Source organism: Nymphalis io, chromosome 17 (assembly GCF_905147045.1).
Source record: "Nymphalis io chromosome 17, ilAglIoxx1.1, whole genome shotgun sequence".
NCBI classification, from domain to species: Eukaryota; Metazoa; Arthropoda; class Insecta; order Lepidoptera; family Nymphalidae; genus Nymphalis; species Nymphalis io.
The window spans coordinates 9,276,299-9,299,952 of NC_065904.1; the positions used below are offsets into that span (position 1 = coordinate 9,276,299).

Consider the following 23,654-nt stretch of genomic DNA (forward strand, 5'->3'; position numbering starts at 1 on the left):
TTACAATGCCAATGTCTATGGGCGTTGGTGACCACTTACCATCAGGTGGCCCATATGCTCGTCCGCCAACCTATTTAAAAAAAAAAGAACATACACACATAAGTACTAAGTAGAATTACGACTAAATAATTTGGCTACTGCTATTATTAGCACACTCACGACGATTATTTTTTTAAGCGGTTGTTGCATCAAGGTCGTAATAAACGTGCCTTGTTTGACAGAGACAATAGCATGTAAACGGCGGAGTAACTTCGTTGTGTTTAAAAACGAAGTTTTAAGACTAACGTCTTTGTTGTATTAGGTATATCATATGTCTTTCACTAACTCACTCAGTACAGTAACAGCCTGTAAATGTCCCACTGCTGGGCTAAGGGCCTCCTCTCCCTTTTTGAGGAGAAGGTTTGGAGCTAATAAGGTTTAACTCACTCAGGCTAAGGTAAATCTAAACAATCTACTTTCTGATAAGCACTTAATAAGAGGAAGTAAATTAGCGTAAATTACTAAAATCACAAATGAAAGGTACAATATCTGTTAACTATACTTTATGTATTATAAACTGATGTTTCTATATGATATTTTATGTTCTCCAAACCGATTTCGGCCACAGCGATCTCATGGGATTTGAACCCAGGTCCTCCGGGTTTGCGGTCTTACATGTAGCCACTAGACCAACTAGGCAGTCAGTATGTTATAAAAGTGGTATTAATGAAATTCTCATACTGGACATATTGCTTTTAGTATGATGGTGAAAAAAATGTAGTTGTTTTTGATTCGACACATTCCTCAGGTATCTTTTAACGTCGAGCTCTATATGAATTATTTATTTATCAACACAATTTAAGCCCATGAAAATTACGTAGTTGCTTGTGCAATAATTGTACGCACATGATCTAACATCTCAGCCATCTCGGCTTCCCTATAAAAGGGAGTGAAATACTCCCTAATATAAAATAATCGTTACGCGTTTGAAATGATTATTTAAAAATTCTTATATAAAAGACATCAACGAGTCATCTTTAATAAATCAATCGCTTTATTTTAATATTATTTATTAAGTCTAATAATTTTAAATACAATATCGGTAACTGTATACAATAATAAATAAATCTTAAAATTAATTATTTTCTTAAAATATTTTGTTTTAATACAATAACACTATATATATATATATATATATATATATATATATATATAAAATATTATATATATATATATATATATATATATATATATATATATATATATATATATATATATATATATATATATATTTTTAATATAATATAATATTTTTAATTTTTAAAATGATTTTAAGTAATCGTTAAATTGACAAAATTGTAACTAAAGGCAATATTTTTATATATTGCGCAATTGCTAGTAGGTTTTGCGTTGGCGGTTTTTTGGTTTATTTTTTTCTAAATGAGATCCTTTTATTACTTATTTGGTATACATAAGACACACATTTACATTTTTGCTACAAGCTCATAACTTTCACTCACTCACTCACGATATTAATGTTGACGCTCTACAATATTGTCAGAATGTAGAGTATGTACTCAATTATTCTGTTATTATATACCTTATATTAAAAACAATGTAATGTGTTGGTTAAAGCATGCTAACGATCATGCCGGTGCAGCCATTTGTATCTGTTGCATAGGCGAATCATGAAGCGGTAAACGATCGTGTTTCTTGTTAGGTTCCAATATATCTGTTCCCCATGTCCACTGTGAAATAAATAAATATAATTTAAAATAGTTTTTTGTAGTTTTTTTTTAAAGAATAAACATGAAACTTAAACAACATTTTCGACATTTCACAATTGCATTCTTACAGAATAGTGCCGCTGAAGAAAGTATTGAAGATATACTGCTCACATTAAGAACATATTTTATTTTTGTATAGTATATAAATGAAGGAATATGATATTATATTATGAACTAGATCACGTAGCTATTATTTTGTAAAATAGATGGATAATTATTTCTTTTAAAAAATACAGCTGACAATTTTCTCGTCAAAACTTACTATAAGCACAGCAAATGTAAGTCCAAGGAAGTAGCCAGCCAGTACGTCGCTCCAATGGTGCTTGTAGTCAGAAACTCTTGAAAGAGCTGTGAACCAGCTCAACATAACAGCCGCGAACTGCAATGAGTGACGCAGCACACGGGTCCCACGCCATACCACCCTCTTCTCTAAATATAACTGCAACATTACAAGTTTAAACTATTGCTTCTTTATTTGCTAAGGGGCAAAGTTTTGTATTGTATATTTCATTTATTTGTATCATCAATGGTTTTATGATTATATATAATGATTTTTAATTTATTTTTGAAGCTTTTGTAGACCATAATCTGCTGACCCTGGCGGTGGAGAAAGTACCAAAGAATATCAGTTCATTGATAACCAATTGTTTAACTCTTTTATATTTGTCTTTGTTGATCTAAAAAGACTGACAATATCAATTTTTAAATTGGATGGTGCTAAATATTTCTTCTCGATATTACAAAGCAAAGTTCGCTTTAAATTTTCAAGTATATGTATCGAGTCGGTAAAAAGCATCAAAAACTTCGAAGGTTATTAATAATGTGTACTCACAGCTAAATAGAACATCGTGAACGCAGACCACGCGGAGTGTCCACTGAGGAATGACATGTGCATGTCCATGAATTTATCCGTCTGTTCGCCCAAACATTGGTATTCGTTCGGCTGGATGTAACGTTTCTGCCATTCTGGTAAACTACAGTCTATTGAAGGCTTGCAAAGCTGAAATAAATATTTTAACTTTAATTAGGTTTGTTAGCTTTATATAAGTTCACATCAGAGCATTGGCACTATTAGGAAATACATTTTATTATTCCAATTTTCATTTGCTTTATCAACTTTTATATTATAAATTAAATTTAAAATATAAGCAAGATGTTACTTTAATATCGAACTCGGCTTAAGTTCATTAATTAATCATTCGAGGTTCTTGATTTGATGAGAAATATATTATCAATTATTTACAATTTATTATTCATCGTAGATCTTACCGTAATATAACACAATATATCACATTTCCGTATGAATAATAGTATGTCAGTTAGCTGATAACAATTTAATATTCCAGGCAATTGATAAATGTTTAACAGAATCTTCATTCTACATTCAAAATGAAATATTGAAGATGTATTGAAAGTTCATTTTATGCATTGTTAATAAAATACACAAAACTAAATATAGGTAAATTTGATATTAAATAAAATATTAGATAGAAAAAAAAATTCAAACTACACAGATTTTTTTTACAAAATAACAGAGAATTGAGTAATGTTAATAAACTCGAAAAAATTATTTAGCTGTTTTATAAATAAATTTCTTTATAAAATGGCAAAGTGAATTGTCGCCTTTTAGATTTTTGACTACTGTCGTCGGATTGGGAATATTTAAAAATTACTGCAATTAACACAAGATAAAAATCAACTTACATCAAAAAAATGCGGCCTCGGTCTGCCAATAACGTTCTTTGCGATGTTGGTGGTTAGTTCAATGAAACAAGTACCAAAGGCGAAAGATGCCAGCGGGCAGTAGAAGCCTCGGAGCCACGCTGGCACGCACAGAGTTAAAATGCGTTTTTCATCTGTCACGTTGCGAAGTAGCACCCACTCGCAAACGAGAAACTAAAACAAATCGTTATAGCTGCATTTATATAGCTTTTATAGTAGAGGTTCAGTCTAGTAGCAATTACGACAAAAGTTGATAGTAAAAAAAATCTTATCTTAAAATTTTACTTTATCATAAAGTGTCAATGTCTATTCATCACAAACAGATATACAAACACCAATTTATATACATATAAATATATTAAAATTATAACATTTATGAATTTCTATATTGTATAAAATTTTCAATTAAATATTACGTCTTATGTATATACTTTATTAAGTTGACAATTGTTTTTTACGGCTAGTCCGATTTGCATATAAACTTTGATTGATATAGGTCATATAGGAAAACCTTTCTCCCACTTTCGTATATATTATGCGGCACATATTTAGTTTATAAAGTTTTTTATACTACCTACCTAATATATAAAATTAACAGATTTATATTTCTCTTACATAGTTTCCGTTATTTTTTAATCGTTTTTATTTTATTTATTTTTAGATTTTTTTATCATCATTTATACTTATCATCTTTATTTGTGAAAAAAAAAAACTGAAAAGTATTATATTCGCATAGGCTTAATATGAGTTACCGTCTTAACTGACAAGAAACTTGATCCTTATTAAATAAGTTACGTATATCAATATATGGCTTGAACTTAGAAAAATAATTCTAGAGATTTATAAAATGCGTTGTATGTTAATTATTGCTTAATATACATTATATATGAATGTAGTACAGTAACGTATAAAGCATAGAAGTTAATTACATTATATCGGGCATAGGATCATTTAATCAATTACTTAACTGTAATTAATTTATTCCAATAAATAACAGATTGTAAATATGTTAATGTCATATAAGATATCTGTTTTATTTTCATTAATAATCATAAGAATTATAATTAATTATATAATTTGCTATGTTAATAATGCCGTATAGTAGAGTAGATGTGATATTTATAGCGTTAAAGGCTTTAAAAAGTCCTTGTGGTATTGTTGCGGTTTGCTAGAATAATCATTATTTTAAGTATTTATTAATCATTATTTTCAGAAATACCTTTAAATGTAAAAGATAGAAAAACAAAAAAAAATACCCAAGAATAATTAAAAAAATATTAAATTTATTTAGGTTTTCGTTTTATTTACTACTAAATATTAAAATATTAATAATAACGTATAGAAACATGAATAAGGTGAAAGTCACGGAATATTTTGTGTGAGTTAAGCGATTATCATATGTTTATATTCTATTTTTAAATACAATTTCTATCACATTCCAGATAGATTTCATTATATTGTCTGGACTTTGGCAAACGTTAAATTAAAAAAATATATATAATCGTTTGAATAGGTTGTATTTTATTCTATGAAATAATTTACCTCATCGCCGAATGCCTACTGAATCTAGTGTGATAGTTTGACTACTATACAAGCTTTAATAATATTCATAAAATGTAATACTTACAGCTAACACAGGTAACCCGAGGCCGAAAAGCCTAAGCATTGGAGTGGTTACGGTGTCATTCTTGTACGGAAGCATTAGAGTCTCGTCTCCACAGAAGAAACCCCTCTCGAAGGGCACCCAAAATGTTTGTGTTGCATATATAGCTAACACCACTGAAATAAAAGTGATTTATAGCAATTAACGAACACGTGCGTTATTGAAGTTGCCTTGGGGTAATGAGTTAAAGATTTTAGATTAAAAGTATCAGGATGTTTTAAATGAAAAATCACACATTAAGATATACGAAATTAAACTTCAGAATAATTTATATTAATAGAAATTTAACTTGATTATAATTAATAATGATAAATATATAAATTAGATTATTTTTTTGTTCATGCATAGTTTATGTATTTTAGTATTCAATTAATTATATCACAAATATCATTTATACGATTGCAATTATTGTATCCAAAATTGTATTAATAATATAAAATAATTTTATTTCGCTGTTCTTAATCAATTTATAAGTTATCAATAAGCACTTCATTCGCTTATTATTTGAAATTTGTGATAGTTAAGTTTAACTTTTCCTCACGGAACTTTTATTTTTTGCTTATAAAAAGCTATAATATAATATAAAAAAAATTGGACAAATATTTTGATACAAAATTCAAATACTAAAACTTAATTTTTAAACGTTTTTATAGTAGGCTCTACAGTAAAATCCAAATCAATATTTTATTTATCTAACTAAAATATACTGAATAATTAATCGTATTTATTAAAGTATCCATAATAACACATTTTTTAACAAAATATACGTATTCTAACCAGTAAAATTAAATATTAAAATATTTAAAAAAAAATTATGTAATTGTACTCACATCCTGATATTAAAAATATATCTACGAAAAACTTCCTAATAATATGAAGCGACTCTTCCCGGGACATCTTGTCAGTTAGTGTGTCACTCTTGGAATGATTGCCCTCCATATCTCGTTCTATATATATGTAACTTCTGCTCGATAAGCCGGAGGAAAACCTCAACGTAGATTATATTTACGATTATCTTAATGTAAATAGGAAATTGTTTATTTATTCATTAATCGATTTTTATTTTAAATAACTATTATTTATTTACTTGTTTATTGTCTATCCGACAGCATTATGGCAATGTATGTATTATTTAAGAGAAAGAAATAAAATAAGAAACTAGAAAGATTAGTTACTTAAATATATTTAATATATATTAAAATTCAAAATAAAACTTTTTGAAGTATTTGAAGGCTACATTTGTATTTATAATTATACATATCGTTACGATTATTACACGAATTATTTTTAATTTTGATCTATATATATTTTTTGTCTAATTATTTATTATTTGACATTAATTTTTAAATCATAACAAGCTGTTTGAGTTGTTATAATCTGTAACAGTTAAGGAGTAGACGAATAAACAATTATAACACGTCTTTTCGAGTCCCAACGCATAATAATTGAAATTTCTAATTGGGACAAGTAACCATTTATTTTAAAATTACGAGTTTCTTGTCGTTTCTACTCGCTAGAGGCGAAATGGTTAGAGTTAAAATATTTAAGCTTCAAAAACGCTTTATCCAAAAGTTTATTTGTAATAAATTCAGCGTTAGATAAGAAGCCGAAGAATATTATAAGAGAATCGAAATTGACATTGTAATATTTTTTTATATCAAGTTATATGTGCTATACAACTTGGAGTGGTTCTTCGATGACCATTCATAGTTGTAAGTACGTACATACGACCATATTCCTTGTTGTCTACGTAAAAAAATATATGGCTTAAAATGAATGTACGAAAATGTAGTAAACTTTTATTGAATCATGTGACTGCATTAATTGCATTGGTACAGCAACGCCACTGTCTTGTAGCTGTTACTGTATCAATCATGACTAAAGCAAAGTAAGAGCAATTCTACTAACAAATTCTCACTTTATCGCAATCGAATCGAAGCGTGATCGTTGCCGTTTTTCCCGTTTTCCTATTATTTAATTTAATTATCGACTATTGTTATAAGAGTTAAAACTTAAGTTTGGTTTTGAAAAAACGGTATATGTTAACATCATATCGGTTCGATTCCAATTCGAATAAATACAAATGATCCAAAGTTGAATCGGGAATTGAATCAGGAACGTATCGTAATCGTTATAAATTAGTAGAATTCGGCCCCAAATGATTGCTCTAAATGCAGTGCTGGATTGAACCTTAGCGCCGACCCGCCATTAAAAATGATGATAAATTATTGAAATTTTTGCATAAAATGGATTTCGATATATACTTTTTAGAGCTGCTGTACTCAACCTGCGGTCCGCCGGGCTTTTGTGGTTGGCCAACCTGATGTTATTTTATTTTCAACTATTTTAAATTTCAAAAGTTTTATTCATATCTACAATAACAGCTTGTGACCACGGCCACTGCAAAGTATCTGAAAGGTATCTGATGAAAAAATATTAAAATATACGCAATAAATCCTGAGTACGGCTTGATTAGAGGTTTAAGTATGCATGAAAAGTACATATAGTGTGATTTGTTGCAATAAAATATTCAAAAACCATTACTTAACCAAATTCAGAATTGATCTAGACAAGAGTTTTACAATAACGCGTAAATTAATATGAAAACCAAAAGCAATAATTAACGTCATATTTTGTATACGTATATCGCAATAACATAGCATGTTAACTGTGACGCACAGACACGCGTTAACGAACACAAACATATTTGTAAGAAAATATTTATTTTGAAACGATTCATTTTAAGATATTATTTATGTTATATATCTACGTTTTAGCTCGAAAGTTCAACAAGCTCAGGCAACATGTTATTTTAATTTTCACTGATAAATGTTTATATTTATGTACATATGTATAAAAATAGTATATTTTGAAATGTATTTACATCTCATTTGGTATTGTTGCGTTCCGGTTTGATGGGTGAGTAAGCCATTCTACAGGCACAATGGATAACGAGATGTTGACCATTGTGCCATATCATTATTTTTGTATAAAAAATGAAAATAAAATATATGGTGTCCGTCGACAGTGTGAAGTTAAAATAGGGGAATTCGCCCATTTTGTTGGTTTCACGCCATTAAAAGTCACAGTACCCAACATTGCTATTAGTGACCACTAGCAAAAAACGAATCCAACGTTTCTGTATGTAACGTGTCTGTCATAAGTTTCAGTTATATGTATCGAGTTCCACGCGTTTTATTTTTTTTATGATATTATTTGTTTATTTGTGCCACTGTTTTATATTATCAATTATACAATAACAAGGAAAATCACTAAAAATATATGCACACAGGTATAATAAATAAATGGCCCATATGTTCTTACTAATATTATAAATTTGAAATTGAGTTGTTTGTGAAACTCTTGAAATTTTGCATACAGATTATCAATGGTGCAGGACATAATAATACGCCACTCCCTCACAAGTAGGCGAAACCGCGAACGGAAACTGGTATATAATTTTTTTGGAAAAGATCAATGTTTTTGTAAATTGTTATCTAAACAAAAATAAATGATATTTTAATATATCGTTTCCTTATATTTATATCCAGAAGAATCTTCTATCAGAGCTAAGCGAATATAATTCGGAAGCTTTCCCAAAGATATATCATAAATTTGCGATCAATGATACTCATTGTTAATTCTATGTAATGCATGTACTATATGCTTAGTGTATTCCATCTTTAGAGTTGAAATGTCAGAGTCTATCGGACGCGCAGTATGTAGGGTCATCTATTATATACATGCCTATGTCGTCTTCATAATATTTCCATTAAGCTGTAGAGATTTTCATATTGGTACTAAATATAATTTACGTTGTATATAATGGATGAAATTTGTAAATATTTATTTAACTAGTTAAAGTTACGATGACGGAGAAAAAGTGGATCTCGACAGGCTTCGAGTCGTAAGTGTACTTCTTAATTCGATAAGGTTATGGAGATATAATGTATGGTTTCTACCATATAGTTCCCCTCAAATAGTTCTAAATAAAAGCCAGCAACACCATGCCTGCTACTCGTGCAAAGCCGGAGCGTGTCGCTAGGATTAAACAGCTACGACGACAAATTCAGTTTAAAAATAATATAAATTCACTATTAATACGTGATAATATAAACGAATTTCAATTAAACTCCTCTCTTTCTATGTAAATTTTAAATGTGATAGAAACTGTCAATTTGTGTTCAATTAAATTAAGAATATTATGATAGTCGTATTTTTTATTTGATAATGTTATAAAAATAAGATAAGACCCATCTAAAAATAAGAATATAGGATAAATATTCTGAATATAGTATTTAATGGAATTGATAAAATAATCGTGACAAAGATGAACGACATGCGGCAGGGACGCCGCCGGCGTGTGATTCGCTGTTATCGGAGGCGTGACACTATTTATTAAATTATACAATACTAGTCACCTGGTCCCGACTTCGTACGGACGAATTATTTTATGCGATGAAATATCTACAAATGTTATTATAAATCATTATCAATCATCGATTGAATTGCTCTAACCACTTGCAGATGTTAATCTGTTAACGTAAACATTGTTTTTTTACATGCGTTTGCTCATATGGTTGTCATGTATGGTTGGTAATTTGTATTAGATAAAATGTATTTCGTTAAATGGTTACTGTGTCGTTTTTATAATAGATATGGTTGTCTGATGGTCTCGCGGTATCATCCGCTTTCAATTTAAATTAATGCCCTTTTTTATAGACACGATGAGTAGTGTCTACAGATTCCCTAATTGTTTGGAGTTTATGGTTACCGTTCGCATCTCAGATTAGTAACGTAAATTCTGCCTATAAAGTTTCTCAATAAACGGCCTATTTAAATACCAATGACAGTAAAATGTAATACTTACCGTATTGCCGGGTTGCAATAAAATTTCTTTAGTATAGATATCACTGAGGTATATTTGGAAATAAAATTACGTACCATCTGCTTCGTGACTAATAAACAACAGGTATACTAACCTGTTACTTATTAGTCAAGTTATATATGAGCCATTATTACAAAGGAAATAAATATTTATAGTTGGCGGCAACTTGCAAGTTTCATGCTTTTCCCTATGTCTTGCCCAGACATACCTTGACCCAAATAGCTACTGGCTACTATTAATACATGTGTATTCCTGACTTAATGATTTTTTTTATACCTAATTAGCAAGGAAAGCGAAATACAAAGATAACTTTATTATTAATTAATATAAAATTAAATATATTTAACTTTTTTAAACCGAAGTCTTAAGGCTTAAGTCTTAAGTCAGTCGTTTGAAGTTTCAGATTTGTTTAGTAATATTGTATTATTAACTATTTTATAAATACACAAATTTATTAGGAAAATATCATTGAATAAAACTGTGTTAAATTGTGTTTTCGATATTTCTATGTAGGTAGGTTGAATTCATTTAAATATTTGATAAGATATTTTAATCAGCATGTTGAACAGCGGTTCGTTTTAAATAATATGTAGTTTTTCACATTTTGTTACTATGTAACTACTATACTACATATATACTTATATAATTTTATAATAAACTCATTTCCTCCCGCAGCTTAGTCCCCGTGATAGGGTGGTAAGTGTTAGGTAATACCTACCTAGGTACTAGGTTGGTTCTTCCTGCCGTCTTGTTAACGAAAATAATTTGGAGCTCATTTCACGACGATTCTGCGATGTGGGTTAGCGAGAATATAGGTAAGTGAATTAGAATTTGTTTCGATAGATTCAAATGACTCACAATATTTTCCTACACAAGCACGTGATAAATTTGACACTTGAAAAAATTGGTATTTGTGCAGTTTTGAAAAGGTGACCTTCTGTTAAGGTGCACGTGTTGTATTCACTGTGCCATGTGATATACAGTCTATGAATGACTGTCCCGAATTTATTAAGTTCACAATTTTGTTGACATAATATGAATGACAGGGTTAATGTCGTTGACCTCTCGTTCGGCGACTCGGTGCGGAGCGATTGTCGCCCTGCTATTGTCCAATAAGTGAGCATTGTTCAATTATCAGATCTTTATGATATTTCTATTGTTGTGACTTACACTTAATTTGGATATTGCTACATACATACATATTGGATATAAGGGGAATGGCCAGAGACTTATTAAGTGATAAATTTGTATTGACTATAGTCTATACCGTGATATGAAGAAGGATCTGCCCGTGTCAAAAGTTCTTAGACTAAAAGTCCGTAAAGAGCCGTATGTCGGTGAAAGATGTGAATGCCCCTTGAAATAGAGGAGAGCAATGGTGTTACTTGGCAGTTCTTCAGGCATATCTTATTGTAAGTAAAGTCGTTAGACTGTAAGGTAATAGTGGGATATGTTTTACATTTTATAGATAAAAAGTTTCATAAGAAATATTTAAGATAAAATAATTGATACTTACTTCAAGGTTACAAGTTTAGTTTAATGTTAACCTATGATTTTGTTATCACAGGATAATTATATTACGGGATATTTGGTATAAGCTCATCCTTAACTAATAAGCGTATTGTTTATTTTTTTTCTTTCTGACATCATTGATATTCAATTCAATGATGACTTTCGAAAGAATAAGACAAAGCATAAACTATATGTACAAATCTTATTACTAATATGTATTTTTAATATGATGAAATAAATAAATATTGTTTTTATATACAAATGTTATTGATCTCAGTTTTACTATAATATAATTGCAATTTAAAATTAAAATAATAACAATGTTTATTTTTTATCAGATAATTGTATCGAATACATATAATTACTACGTTATAAAATTTATTTTTATAATCGTGTAATTTAAAAAATATATAAATTGATATCAAGCTGCATAAAGTCAGCACGTGATGCATTTATAGGACAATATGAACATTGTAGTCTATTTATATTAAAACAGAATTAGGGTATAAAATGTTATACGAAACATTTCAAAATTCAAAATCACTTTTTACACTTATTCACCGGTTCGGAAAAGATATACCCTGACCTAAGAAGAACCCGTGAAAGAAACTTGCTAAAATAGCAGAACATTCTCAAAGGACGAGCTGGTTGGTGTGGTTGGTAGTTACTTGCCTTTCACGCCGAAGGTTGTGGGTTCGATTCCCACCCAGAACAGACATTTGTACGCATGAACATGTCTGTTTGTCCTGAGTCTGGGTGTAATTATCTATATACAAAATTAAGTATTTACAAAAAGAAAAAGTAGTATATCAGTTGTCTGGTTTCCATAGTACAAGCTCTGTAAAAGCTTAATTTGAGATCAGATGGCCGTGTGTGAATAATGTCCCAGGATATTATTATTATTATATTAAAGGAGATAATAAACTAGTAGCTAATTAACCTCTTACATAAAGCTTCATAATAAATAGAAAATATTATAAAGTAAAACCAATAACTAAGAAAAAGCTTTCGCATTATTTGACATTTGAATGATATGTTAATCGGTAAAATATAATAAATATGTGTAATAACGAAAATACTTATTGTTTTTAAATAAAATATTTTTTTTAAAAATATTTTTTTTTGTGTTCAGACATTTTCAAAACATTGTTGATAAGTATAAAATATTTTTGACACACATATTTTGTTTGTCTTATACATGTTCGGATATTTCAGTATAATTTATCTAATAACATGTCAGTTATTTTAGTATAATTTATCATTACTGACGTCAACCATTAAGTGATTAAATCTTGCATCAGTCTCCTCTATAATGTACTCACTAATTAAGTAAGTTATTATCCGTATTATTATATTATACATGCATTAGCTGTACGATTCTTTGAATCTATGAAAATATATTTTTATAGAAATAATGGCGCGTAGCAAGATTGTTATATTACGGCACGGTAGTATGCGCAAGCGATCCCGTGACGTCCCCCGACAAGATGGAGTGGGTACCGCTGGTTTTTTAGTGGGTATTCCGGCGCCTCCAGCGCCGGCGAGTCCCACATACCCCCCCACCTCATGTGGGGGAAACACATAAATGTGTTTGTCCAGCGTGAAAAAAAAAAGATTGTTATATTAAGTGGTTGAGAAATGATTCATTTCTGGCGATGTCAGTAGAGGCAATAAGAGATGTTCATTTTTTTTAATAAGTACACAGATGAATACCAGCCTCTTAACGATGAATTGTCGACCACAGAGTAGCACTATAAGTTAATCATTTCTTACAAAGTAAATGCGCCGCTAACCATGGTAATTAATATACTTAATACTATATCGTTAGTACGCGTAATCTCGTCTCATTAATGTCATTGCCCTATTCTCCCTTAAAATATCAAAAGGAGAGAAAGCAGGCGAGACTGAAAAAAGGTTTTCATCAAAAGAGATATTAAAAAAAATATATATAATAAAAAAAAATACACTATTACTCAGCTTTCGATAAAAACTATTTTAATAAAAATGTATGTAAACTACAGTGTATATTATCGTGAGATGTTTATTAAAATAATGATATATTTAGTTAAAAGATTATAAACAAATATTTATTTATTAACAATATGGTCATTAAACTAATTAATATATCATTGACATCCATTGACACCTTACTAATTTATTATATAAAAAGAGTTCAATTATCTTTTTTTTGTGTATTTGCTGTTTTGAGGGAGATATCTGATGAGTGGGTGGTACCTACCCAGACGAGCTTGCACAAAGCAATACCACCAGTAAAGCCAGTATAGCCTCAATACATTTTTTTGTCAATAGTATAATAGTCCTGGTACCAGTAGTAGGTTAATCTTAATCTTATTGATTTCGATTGAAGTGAAAAAATTCAAGTTTTTAAAAATGGATTTGTAATTAAAACGGTGTTTCACAAGGATCAATTCCTGTAGGGCTATTCTGTTAGGGGAATCTCGAAATTCACCGCAGAAATCGGCCGTGAAATTTTAGAAAGTGATATGCAAAATTGTCTTCAATTAAAAGATTTTAAGAATACACGCATCAATATAGTATATCACAATAAGTCGGTTATCAACATTTCACGGATGAGTAATGAAGTGAGTGTTTACAGAATAGCGCTGCATGTATTTATCTATTTTTGGTATATATCTATGATATTGCTTTAGTTGACGATACTTCATAGATTTTTAAAGATAACCATGGAAACTATGTACGGTTATTTTTATAATATATAAAATAAAACAAAAAACGAAATACACAACAAATTTATAGCAAAAACATACGTCTAAAAGATTGTCCTGTGGCATTGTACCCAAGACGCTGGCACTATTGCCTCTCTGCACCGCTAGACTCAGCCTTTGGGCTAAATAAGCGCCAGCTCTTGGGTCACCAGAATTGTGAACCAGTTTATAGACAGATCTTTTATATATTTTTAGTACCAGACGACCATGGACCTAATGTTTCAAAACCCAGCCCCGCAAATTCATATTCGTTGGAGATTAAGATAAAAAATTAAGATAGATTATTTAAGATAACTAAGTAATTATGACTATACAAAACATTATCACAAACATAAAATTAGCTTTCATACAACAAATAATTTAATTTTGCATATAATAAACGTGTTCTTATAGAAAGAAAGCAAAACTATTGCTTTTAAAGATTGGCAAACTTAATACAGTAGCTGCTAAGTTGTTTTTAGATTATTCAGCTGATATTATAAATAACATGACACGATATCAAAATTTTAAATATTAAAAACAATAAACCTTAAAAGTCGGTAAATAATATTAATTGGATTCCGTTGAGTAGCAATTTCTATTTTATGAGGTAAAACTTAAATACCCTTATCAGCAGTAACCTTTAAGAAACGTCAAATTGTTCTGTGGTTTTCAAATTTTTCTCTAAGTAACAAAAGTCATGAAAGCGGGTTTTCTTAAGATAAAGTTATCATTTTTTTATATTTTGCGCTATCATTATTTTATCGTAACGAGGTCATTGCGGGTCGACGGTTTGATAAAATTAATTTAAACTATAACATGATCCCATTATACGTCATAGTTAATTTTGCTTTATCATTTAGAGCAAAATGGGTGTGTCTCGTTGTGATTTAGAGTTGACGCCATTTCTAACCATCGACGCTAAAAAAGGGATGTGAAAAAGTTTGCCGTGTATGTCTTTGTGTCTATCTGTGGCATCGTAGATCCTACCTTTCTTAAAAACGAAAATAAATTAACTCCAGAAGGAGGGACAAAAAATGTAAAAGTATTAGAAATAATTTATAAGGTATTTTCAAGAGACAGCAGAATTTTTTTTCTTCTTAAAGAATCCCTTCCCGCTCAATTATATTTAATTTTATTGATTTTGTTACTATCTGTAGAGCGGAAGTTAAATAAGATTTGTTTGGTAGACTATCAATTATGTCACAGTTGCAGGATTATGTGGATTCTTAAAGAAAATATGTAATGGTAGGCTTGTGAGCTTCAATTTTCTTTTTGTTAACATGTTTCTCTATCAAGTATTTTGCAGTAACAGCTCGGATTTAGAAAGTTACTAGTATTATACTCCTTTACATGGTACCGATATTATAGATAGATTATAGATTCAGAAGTCAGATTTAGCAGGCTGAAGTGGCAGTGGGCTGGTCACGTATGTCGTAGGATCGATGGCCGTTGGAGCAGACGAGTCCTAGAGTGGAGACCGCGAATCGGCAAGCGCAGCGTAGGGCGCCCTCCAGCCAGATGGACCGACGACCTTAAGAAGGTGGCGGGCACCAACTGGATGCGGAAGGCGGAGGACAGGGAGCTTTGGCGCACCTTGGGAGAGGCCTATGTTCAGCAGTGGACAACGATTGGCTGTTGATTGAAGTCAGATTTGCTATCTCATCAGATTATGATAGATAAGGAATATAGAGTGTTCTTGGTTTTGCACACAAAATGTACAGTAAAAATCATCAATATCATAATTATAGAACAAATGTATGGGTTCAAATGTATGTGTACTCTCTGTATTGATGTTCCCTCGAAGTAGAGTTTCATGTTTCATAGTACGAGTAGATGGCGATCCACGGGTACTACATTATATCCTGCGTAGTTGATTATGTATGAATAAATATGTATAATAAAATGAAGTATTATTTGGTTGAATTAACTCTAAAATATCTAAAATTTCGTCAACCCTAACACAAAGTATATGTTATCAAACCAAGAAACAAGCGAGGCAGAATACTATTACAGAAGTATATTTTTCCACAACTGGCCTATATTAAAAATGTAATTAATAAAACTTACCTTAAGTTGAGTCTTATCAGGCAAAACATTAAATACTCAAAGAAAGAAGCAAACGATAATGGTACTTACTGTTGTTACACTGACGTAACAAATATATATAAGTTTGATAATTGCAATAATTAGAAAAACTAAACTAAAATAATTATTAATTGATTTTTTAGAGGTGTAAAAGTAACGAAAAAAAAAGCGTACCCGTATCGTTACGTTACTCGTTACTTCTCATGAAAAATTCGGATTTACTATTTTGAAAATTTTACCTGTGAGCTTATGTTATATCAAAGTAACATCGCAATCCATTATGCATCAATTATAAAGAAAAAGCAACAAATAGGTGTCGAAAATTATTTATTGATAATAATATTGAAATAACATTCTCACCGTAAATCAACATAAAAATAGTTTTGCTTAGAATTAAATTAAACATCAAAAATGAAATAAAACATGTTTTAAACAAAATTCGAACAACAACAAAAATCTTTTGTTCTTAAAATAAAAATAAACATAATAATAATAAAATAAAAACATATTTTAAACAAAACTAAAACAACAAAGAAAATCTTTTTCTTTAGGATGAAATTGAACCTAGAGTACAAAATTCACCGAATATGCTCGCGCACGCGTAAAACATACGATCAGCAAATGTTCTATACACACATCAATAATACTTACGTAAACTGAAACAGTGTAGATACCCATACTACGAAAAATGCGAGTAACGAAATGTATTTGTGTGTAACGTTTTGTTACTCGGTACTAGATGGCCCGTTACTCAGTACCGAATACATACGGTTTGCTACGGCTCTATTTTTTTTTATGAAATCGTTGCTAAGGATTAATTTGCGGGGACAGTTTGGTCTAATAACTAGCAATGAATTATTGTGATTTTTAATTATATATAAATTTACTCAAGGTATAATTGAGGATTTAAGCCAATTAATTATTTGAAGTGTCGTTGACATAATACAAATAATAAGCGTAATAAGAGCGGTGAACGTAGAAAATTAATTTCGACGGCACAATCATTCTAAATTTAAAAAATTATTTTACTTTCTTATAGCAAGTCCGTTGAGAACTGTAACTGGTTGTTACTTATTACAATTTATTTCACATTTGTTTAACATGCTTCTTAAAATTTATTAGTATATGTATTTCAAAATCATAATATTAATATTATATCTGACATAAAAGGAAGAATTGATTCAGGAACACTCCATTGGGGTCGAAGTGCATTAACGATACGAGCTCAAAGACTAAAGTAAGATAAGATAAGGTACAGTTGATAAAAAACATTATTAAATAGACAATTCATTACACGATGAAGTTATTCAAGTTGTTATACTGTAAAGTTAAAAATAGTTTGTTATCGATATTTAAGTTATTTTAGTATTAACTGATGGGCTACAAGCAACAAAGTTTCATATGAAAACTAATTTGTTTTGTTGACAAACACATACACTTTGATTTCATTTGACTTGATATATTGACTAATGCATCGATTTGATAAAACTTCGGGTTCAAATCTTGGATCAGGTAAGTAAAAAGTTATTGGTGCTTCCTGTCGTAAAAATCTCTCATATTGGACAATTATATAGAAAAAAAAAGTGTTTTTTGAAACAAATTTAATTAATTTTTTTCATAACAAAAATCCACACAAAATACCCTACAGACAAAATTGAATTTTTTTGTTAAAAACGAAACCAAACTTAAAACAATTTCGGATTTACATTGTTTATGTGTAACACTTAAAGTAAGCAAGTAACACGTATATCTGTAATGTTTACAATAAATTAAATGGCTTACGATTAATGTCATCGGAGCACAACCTACAAAGTTTCGTATGAAAATTAATTTGTTTTGTTTATGAATAAATAGACTTTGATTTCATTTGACTCGATATATGCACTTGAACGCGCCCATTAATGCATCGATTTGATAAATCTTCATTAAATCTATATATGTGTACGTGTGTACTGTACTTGTAGAGTGACCATTATTTTGTGAAGACAAAAAACAAGAATTTAACAACGCGGACCGGCTCAGTCTGTATATTTATATGTTTATTTAATTTTTATTTATTTAACAATATAAACAACTAACTAACAATTAAATGATGGCACTACAGAAACCACGAAAGTTTATCTTGAATGCCTTTCCGTCTATGGGTTTAAATACAATATACGCTATAGTTGTTTTAAATATATCTTCAACTTACATTTAATATTCTTAATGGTTATTTCTCGTCTTGTACTGTTATCTAAGCTATTTATTATGTACTTTTATTAATTATAACTATTATTATATTATTATTTTTATTTTATTTTATGTATTAATCCTTTATTGCACACACTTTAAAAATATTCAGTAACATATAATAGCAAGTAGAACATATAGTATGCAAAGGCGGCCTTATCACTTATGGTGATCTCTTCCAGGCAACCTTTGTAAAGATAAATGCTTTTTTTTTATATGTCCGGGATGGCAAATGACTCTACTCCACCTGATGATAAGTGGTAGTAGAGTCCAAACGCGAAGACGGCCAGTACAGTCGGGAAGAATGTTCTGTACTAGCCGTCACCGCCTTGCCGGCCCGCAAGATGCCTCTTCACGCCTCGTTTGAAGGAACCCGGGTTGTAAGAGGAGGGGAACACGTGAGCAAGGAATTCCATTTTTTGGTAGTGCGACAAAGAAACGAGTTGCCAAATTTTTTTGTGCGCGATGGAATTGATGTCACAGTTAGGCGGAGACATCGAGAACCAGCTCGCGTGGACTTAAGAAGGAAGGGGGAAGCAGGAATTAGAGAGAATAATTCCTCAGAGCACTCGCCGTGATACAGTCGATAGAAAGCGCTCAGTGCTGCTATCTCGCGACGCAATTGTAAAGGTTCAAGGGTGTTTGTGACCTTTACGTCGTCAATAATGCGTACTGCACGTCGCTGCAAGCGGTCCAAGGCCTCCAGTAGGTACTTAGCGGAGCCATCCCAAAGGTGCGAGCAATATCAACGCAAGACCGTACCTGTGTTTTGTATAACAGGCACAGTTGTTGTGGCGTGAAAAAATGCCGTACCTTGTTCAGAACTCCGAGTTTCCGTGAAGCTGTTTTTATAATAGCCTCGATGTAATCCCTTGGACTAAGGTCGCAGCGAACGTCCATCCCCAGCATGGCGATTTTGCTTTGTATCTTCAGCGGTGTGCACACAGAGGGAGGGATGAGGGTAAAATGGTGACTTTTTCGCTGTGAGAGCGCATACCTGTGTTTTCATGGCATTAAGCTCAACAAGATTATCAGAACCCCATTTGGCGATGAGCTCTAACGTTCTATCGAGTTCAATGACAAGATTCTCCCGCCTCTCCTCAGTTTCCGCCCGCCCAGCCATTGCGCGTCCTTGGTATCCACCATGCACTGTACTATCATCTGCATAACAATGTATGTTCCCAAGGGAGAGCATATCTTGGCACTATAAGTCGGCGGATTGGGACGGTATGCGCGATTACTATGCATCGGTCCCTTGGAAGGAACGTTGCTTCAGTGGAAATGACCCGTCAGCTAGTGCCGCTGCTGTTGCTGGCGAGATCATGCTGGGAATGGAATACTACATTCCTAGCTCAGATCTCGTCAGTAGGAGTACGCGTAACCGTTGGTTCACTCGTGAATGTGCCGATGCTGTATCATCTAAGCAGGCGGCATATCGCAAGTGGATCAACTGCTGTATTAGCGGGGCATCTAACATTGACTCACTGAAAGCAAACTATAATAAAAATTCCAAGTCCTGTAGAAAGGCATACACGAGAGCGGATGCACAGCGCATTGTACAGAATTACCCTTCCTTCTTAAGTCCACGCGAGCTGGTTCTCGATGTCACCGCCTAACTGTGACATCAATTCCATCGCGAACAAAGAAATTTGGCAACTCCTTTCTTTGTCGCACTTCCAAAAAATGGAATTCCTTACCAGCTCACGTGTTCCCCTCCTCTTACAACCCGGGTTCCTTCAAACGAGGCGTGAAGAGGCATCTTGCGGGCCGGCAAGGCGAAGGCGGCTAGTGCAGAACGTTTTTCCCGTCTGTACTGGCCGTCGTCGCGTTTGGACTCTACTACCACTTACCATCAGGTGGAGTAGAGTCATTTGCCCTCCCGGCGAATATAAAAAAAAAATAAAAAAAATATCATTGATATGCAAAAGAAAGAGTGTGGGAGATAGCACAGATCCCTGGGGGACGCCAGCATTCACTACATAGAATTGTGAAGCGCAACCATCTACTAAAACACGAAGGCTACGCTTGTGTAGGAAGCTGGCAATCCAGGTGGATAGCTGAGCAGGCAGACCATATGCCGGTAGCTTGGAGAGAAGACTTCTGTGCCAGACCCTGTCGAAAGCCTTGGAGATATCGAGGCTGACAGCCAACGATTCTCCATGCTTGTCGATAGCTTCACCCCAGAGGTGTGTTACGTACGCTAGAAGATCACCTGTGGACCGTTTTGGTCGAAACCCGTACTGACGATCATTAATTAGACAGTGATCTTCTAGGTAATGGATCAGTTGGTTGTTTAAAATCCGTTCCATCACCTTACAAAGTACTGAGGTGATAGCTATTGGCCGATAATTCGCCGGGTCAGACCGATCCCCTTTTTTGTTAACCGCTTGCACATTAGCTCTTCTCCAAGCTTCCGGCACACATCCCGAAGAGAGAGAAAGTTGGAACAGGCGCCTTAACACAGGAGACAGCTCCGCTGCGCACTTCTTCAGCACTATGGCTGGTATTCCATCGGGACCGCTAGCTTTCCGTACATCAAGTGATTGCAGCTCCGCACGCACATCACGTTGCCTGATTTTGATGTCAGGCATCGTATGGCCACATTCAGGTATTGTAGGTGGCAGTGCACTACAATCATCGATGACGGAATTGTCGGCAAAGAGTTTAGCCAGGAGATCAGCTTGCTCTTTCGGACTGTGAGCTAGCGATCCATCCGGATTTCTGAGCGGTGGCAGCGAAGGTTGGCAGAAATTGTTTTGCACAGACTTGGTCAGACGCCAGAAGCTACGGGAGCCCCTAGGATGCGACACAAGGTCATGACCAATCTGTACAATGCGCTGTGCATTCGCTCTCGTATATGCCTTCCTACAGGACTTGGAATTTTTATTGTAGTTTGCTTTCAGTCAGTCAATGTTAGAAGCCCCACTAATGCAGCCGTTGATCCACGCGCGATATGCCGCCTGCTTAGATGATACAGCGTCGGCACATTTACGAGTGAAGCAAAGGTTCATATTAGGGATATATTTTTTGGTAGTGCGTACCCCTATTGATGAGATCTGAGCTAGGAATGTAGTATTCCATTCTCAACATGATCTCATCAGCAACAGCAGCGGCACTAGCTGTCGGGTCATTCCCACTGAAGCAACGTTCCTTCCAAGGGACTGACGCATAGTAATCGCGCATACCCACCTGCCGACTTATAGTGCCAAACGCGACGTTTGCATACCATTGAAGGCGGCAGCTTGGCCTGTGGCACTTTGGTGGATATAAGGCCGTGATCCGAAGAACCAAGTGCAGCTTGAACCACAACCTGATATTCCACCGGATGAGAAGTCAGCGGAAGATCCAGTAGAGAAGGCGCTTGCCCATCAATGTCTGGGGTCCTGGTGGGCTGATCAACCAGTTGGGTCAAGTCGTGTGTGAGAGCAAAAGCATGAGCAGTTCTTCCAGCATGGTCAGTTTTGAGGGATTTCAACCATGATTCATGGTGAGCATTAAAATCCCCCAAAAACACTAATTCCGCGTTAGGAAACTGCTCTTTCGCAGCATCTGCCACCCGACTAAGATGGTCAAATAATCGGCTTGTTTTGTGTTTTTTAGTGTTGTTTATGTGTTTTTTAGCCAGGATCACTAATCGGGCATAGTGTGCGGAACAACTTATACTTAAAATTTATTGAGCTTAATACAAATATGTAATATACCAACTTACATACATATACACTTATACATACATACATATAAACTTATATAAGAAATAAATAACCATATACATATGATAATACAACATGCTATAGTTATATTGATAGATAATAATTATGCAAACGACTCTTAAAAATATGTACGGATTCAGCTTGACGAATTTCTCGAGGCAGGGAAACCCATAGTTTGACTGCTTTAAACGTAAAGGAATTGCTGTATATTTTAGTGCAACTCAGAGGGATTAGCAATTTATTGTCTTGCTCAGAGCGCAAATTGATTGGTGTATGAGGTCAAGGAAGGTAAACCGCTCTTTTAGGTAGGTTGGAGTTTGAGGATGGTAGAGTATGGTATAAAGCAAAGAAAGGACATGCATATTTCGACGCAACCGTATTGGTAGCCACTTTAGTGTTTTACGATGCTAGGTAATATGATCACATTTACATAAACCAAATATGAAGCGAATACACATGTTCTGTAAGCGCTCTAGTTTATTTAGCAGTTCCTTAGAAATATCTAAATAGACCGAGTCGGCATAGTCCAATAGGGGTAATAGCAAAGAGTTGGCTAAGGCGAGTTTGGTTTTATACGGCTAAAACTTTTTCCAGCGCCTGAGAGAGCCAATGGAGGAGAAAAATTTTCGACTCACCTCTGCTACTTGAAAAACCCAAGAGAGCGACTTATCTATTATGAGCCCTAAATTTTTAATCGTTGGGAGCAGTGGAAGCTCTGTACCACTATATTAATTTCTTTCAGTAAAGTGTTTATAAAATTTTCATCTCATTTTATCAATTATTAAACGAATCAAACATTTTACATTTGGAAATATACTAATATTGGTTCAGGAGATAAACTTATGATATTAATGTATCTTATTTGTGTAAGGTTTAGTTTTTGTTAAAGATTTACATGGCGTCAAAACAAAATGTTTCTTATGTCTCAAATCCGTGGTTACTCTACACAGGTCACAGTTCCTTTAAAAAATATTACATGATAGAAGATTCTTTGTGGTCTCTTCGATGATAAGAATTCCTATAGAAGTGGCATGGGGGAAGAGTTCTGAAGTGAGGTAAACGTTCAAAATATACAATTCTAATAAATTGTCATTTTTTCACAATCGAATCGAAGCGTGACCGTTGCCGTTTTTCCGTTTTCCTATTATTTAATTGTATTATCGACTATTGTTGTAAGAGTAAAAAATTAAATTTGATTTTATTGAATCATGTACATTGCATTAATTGCATTGCTATAGCAACGCCATTGTCTTGTAGCTGTTACTGTATCAATCATGACTAAAGCAAAACAATTCTACTAACACATTGTCACTTTATCGCAATCGAATCGAAGCGTGATCGTTGCTG

At 32.7% G+C, this 23,654-nt stretch overlaps 1 protein-coding gene across 1 annotated transcript; it reads right to left on the reverse strand.

Annotated features, from left to right (window-relative positions):
* Positions 1-1,270: 1,270 nt before the first annotated feature.
* On the reverse strand, positions 1,271-6,079 carry LOC126774682 (putative phosphatidate phosphatase). Its single transcript, XM_050496218.1, has 6 exons — positions 5,982-6,079; positions 5,116-5,267; positions 3,471-3,662; positions 2,599-2,766; positions 2,029-2,205; positions 1,271-1,727 (listed from the first exon to the last, which is right to left on the reverse strand). The coding sequence occupies exons 1-6, from the start codon at positions 6,046-6,048 to the stop codon at positions 1,626-1,628; spliced, it is 858 nt and encodes a 285-aa protein (XP_050352175.1). The 5' UTR covers positions 6,049-6,079; the 3' UTR covers positions 1,271-1,625.
* Positions 6,080-23,654: the final 17,575 nt, after the last annotated feature.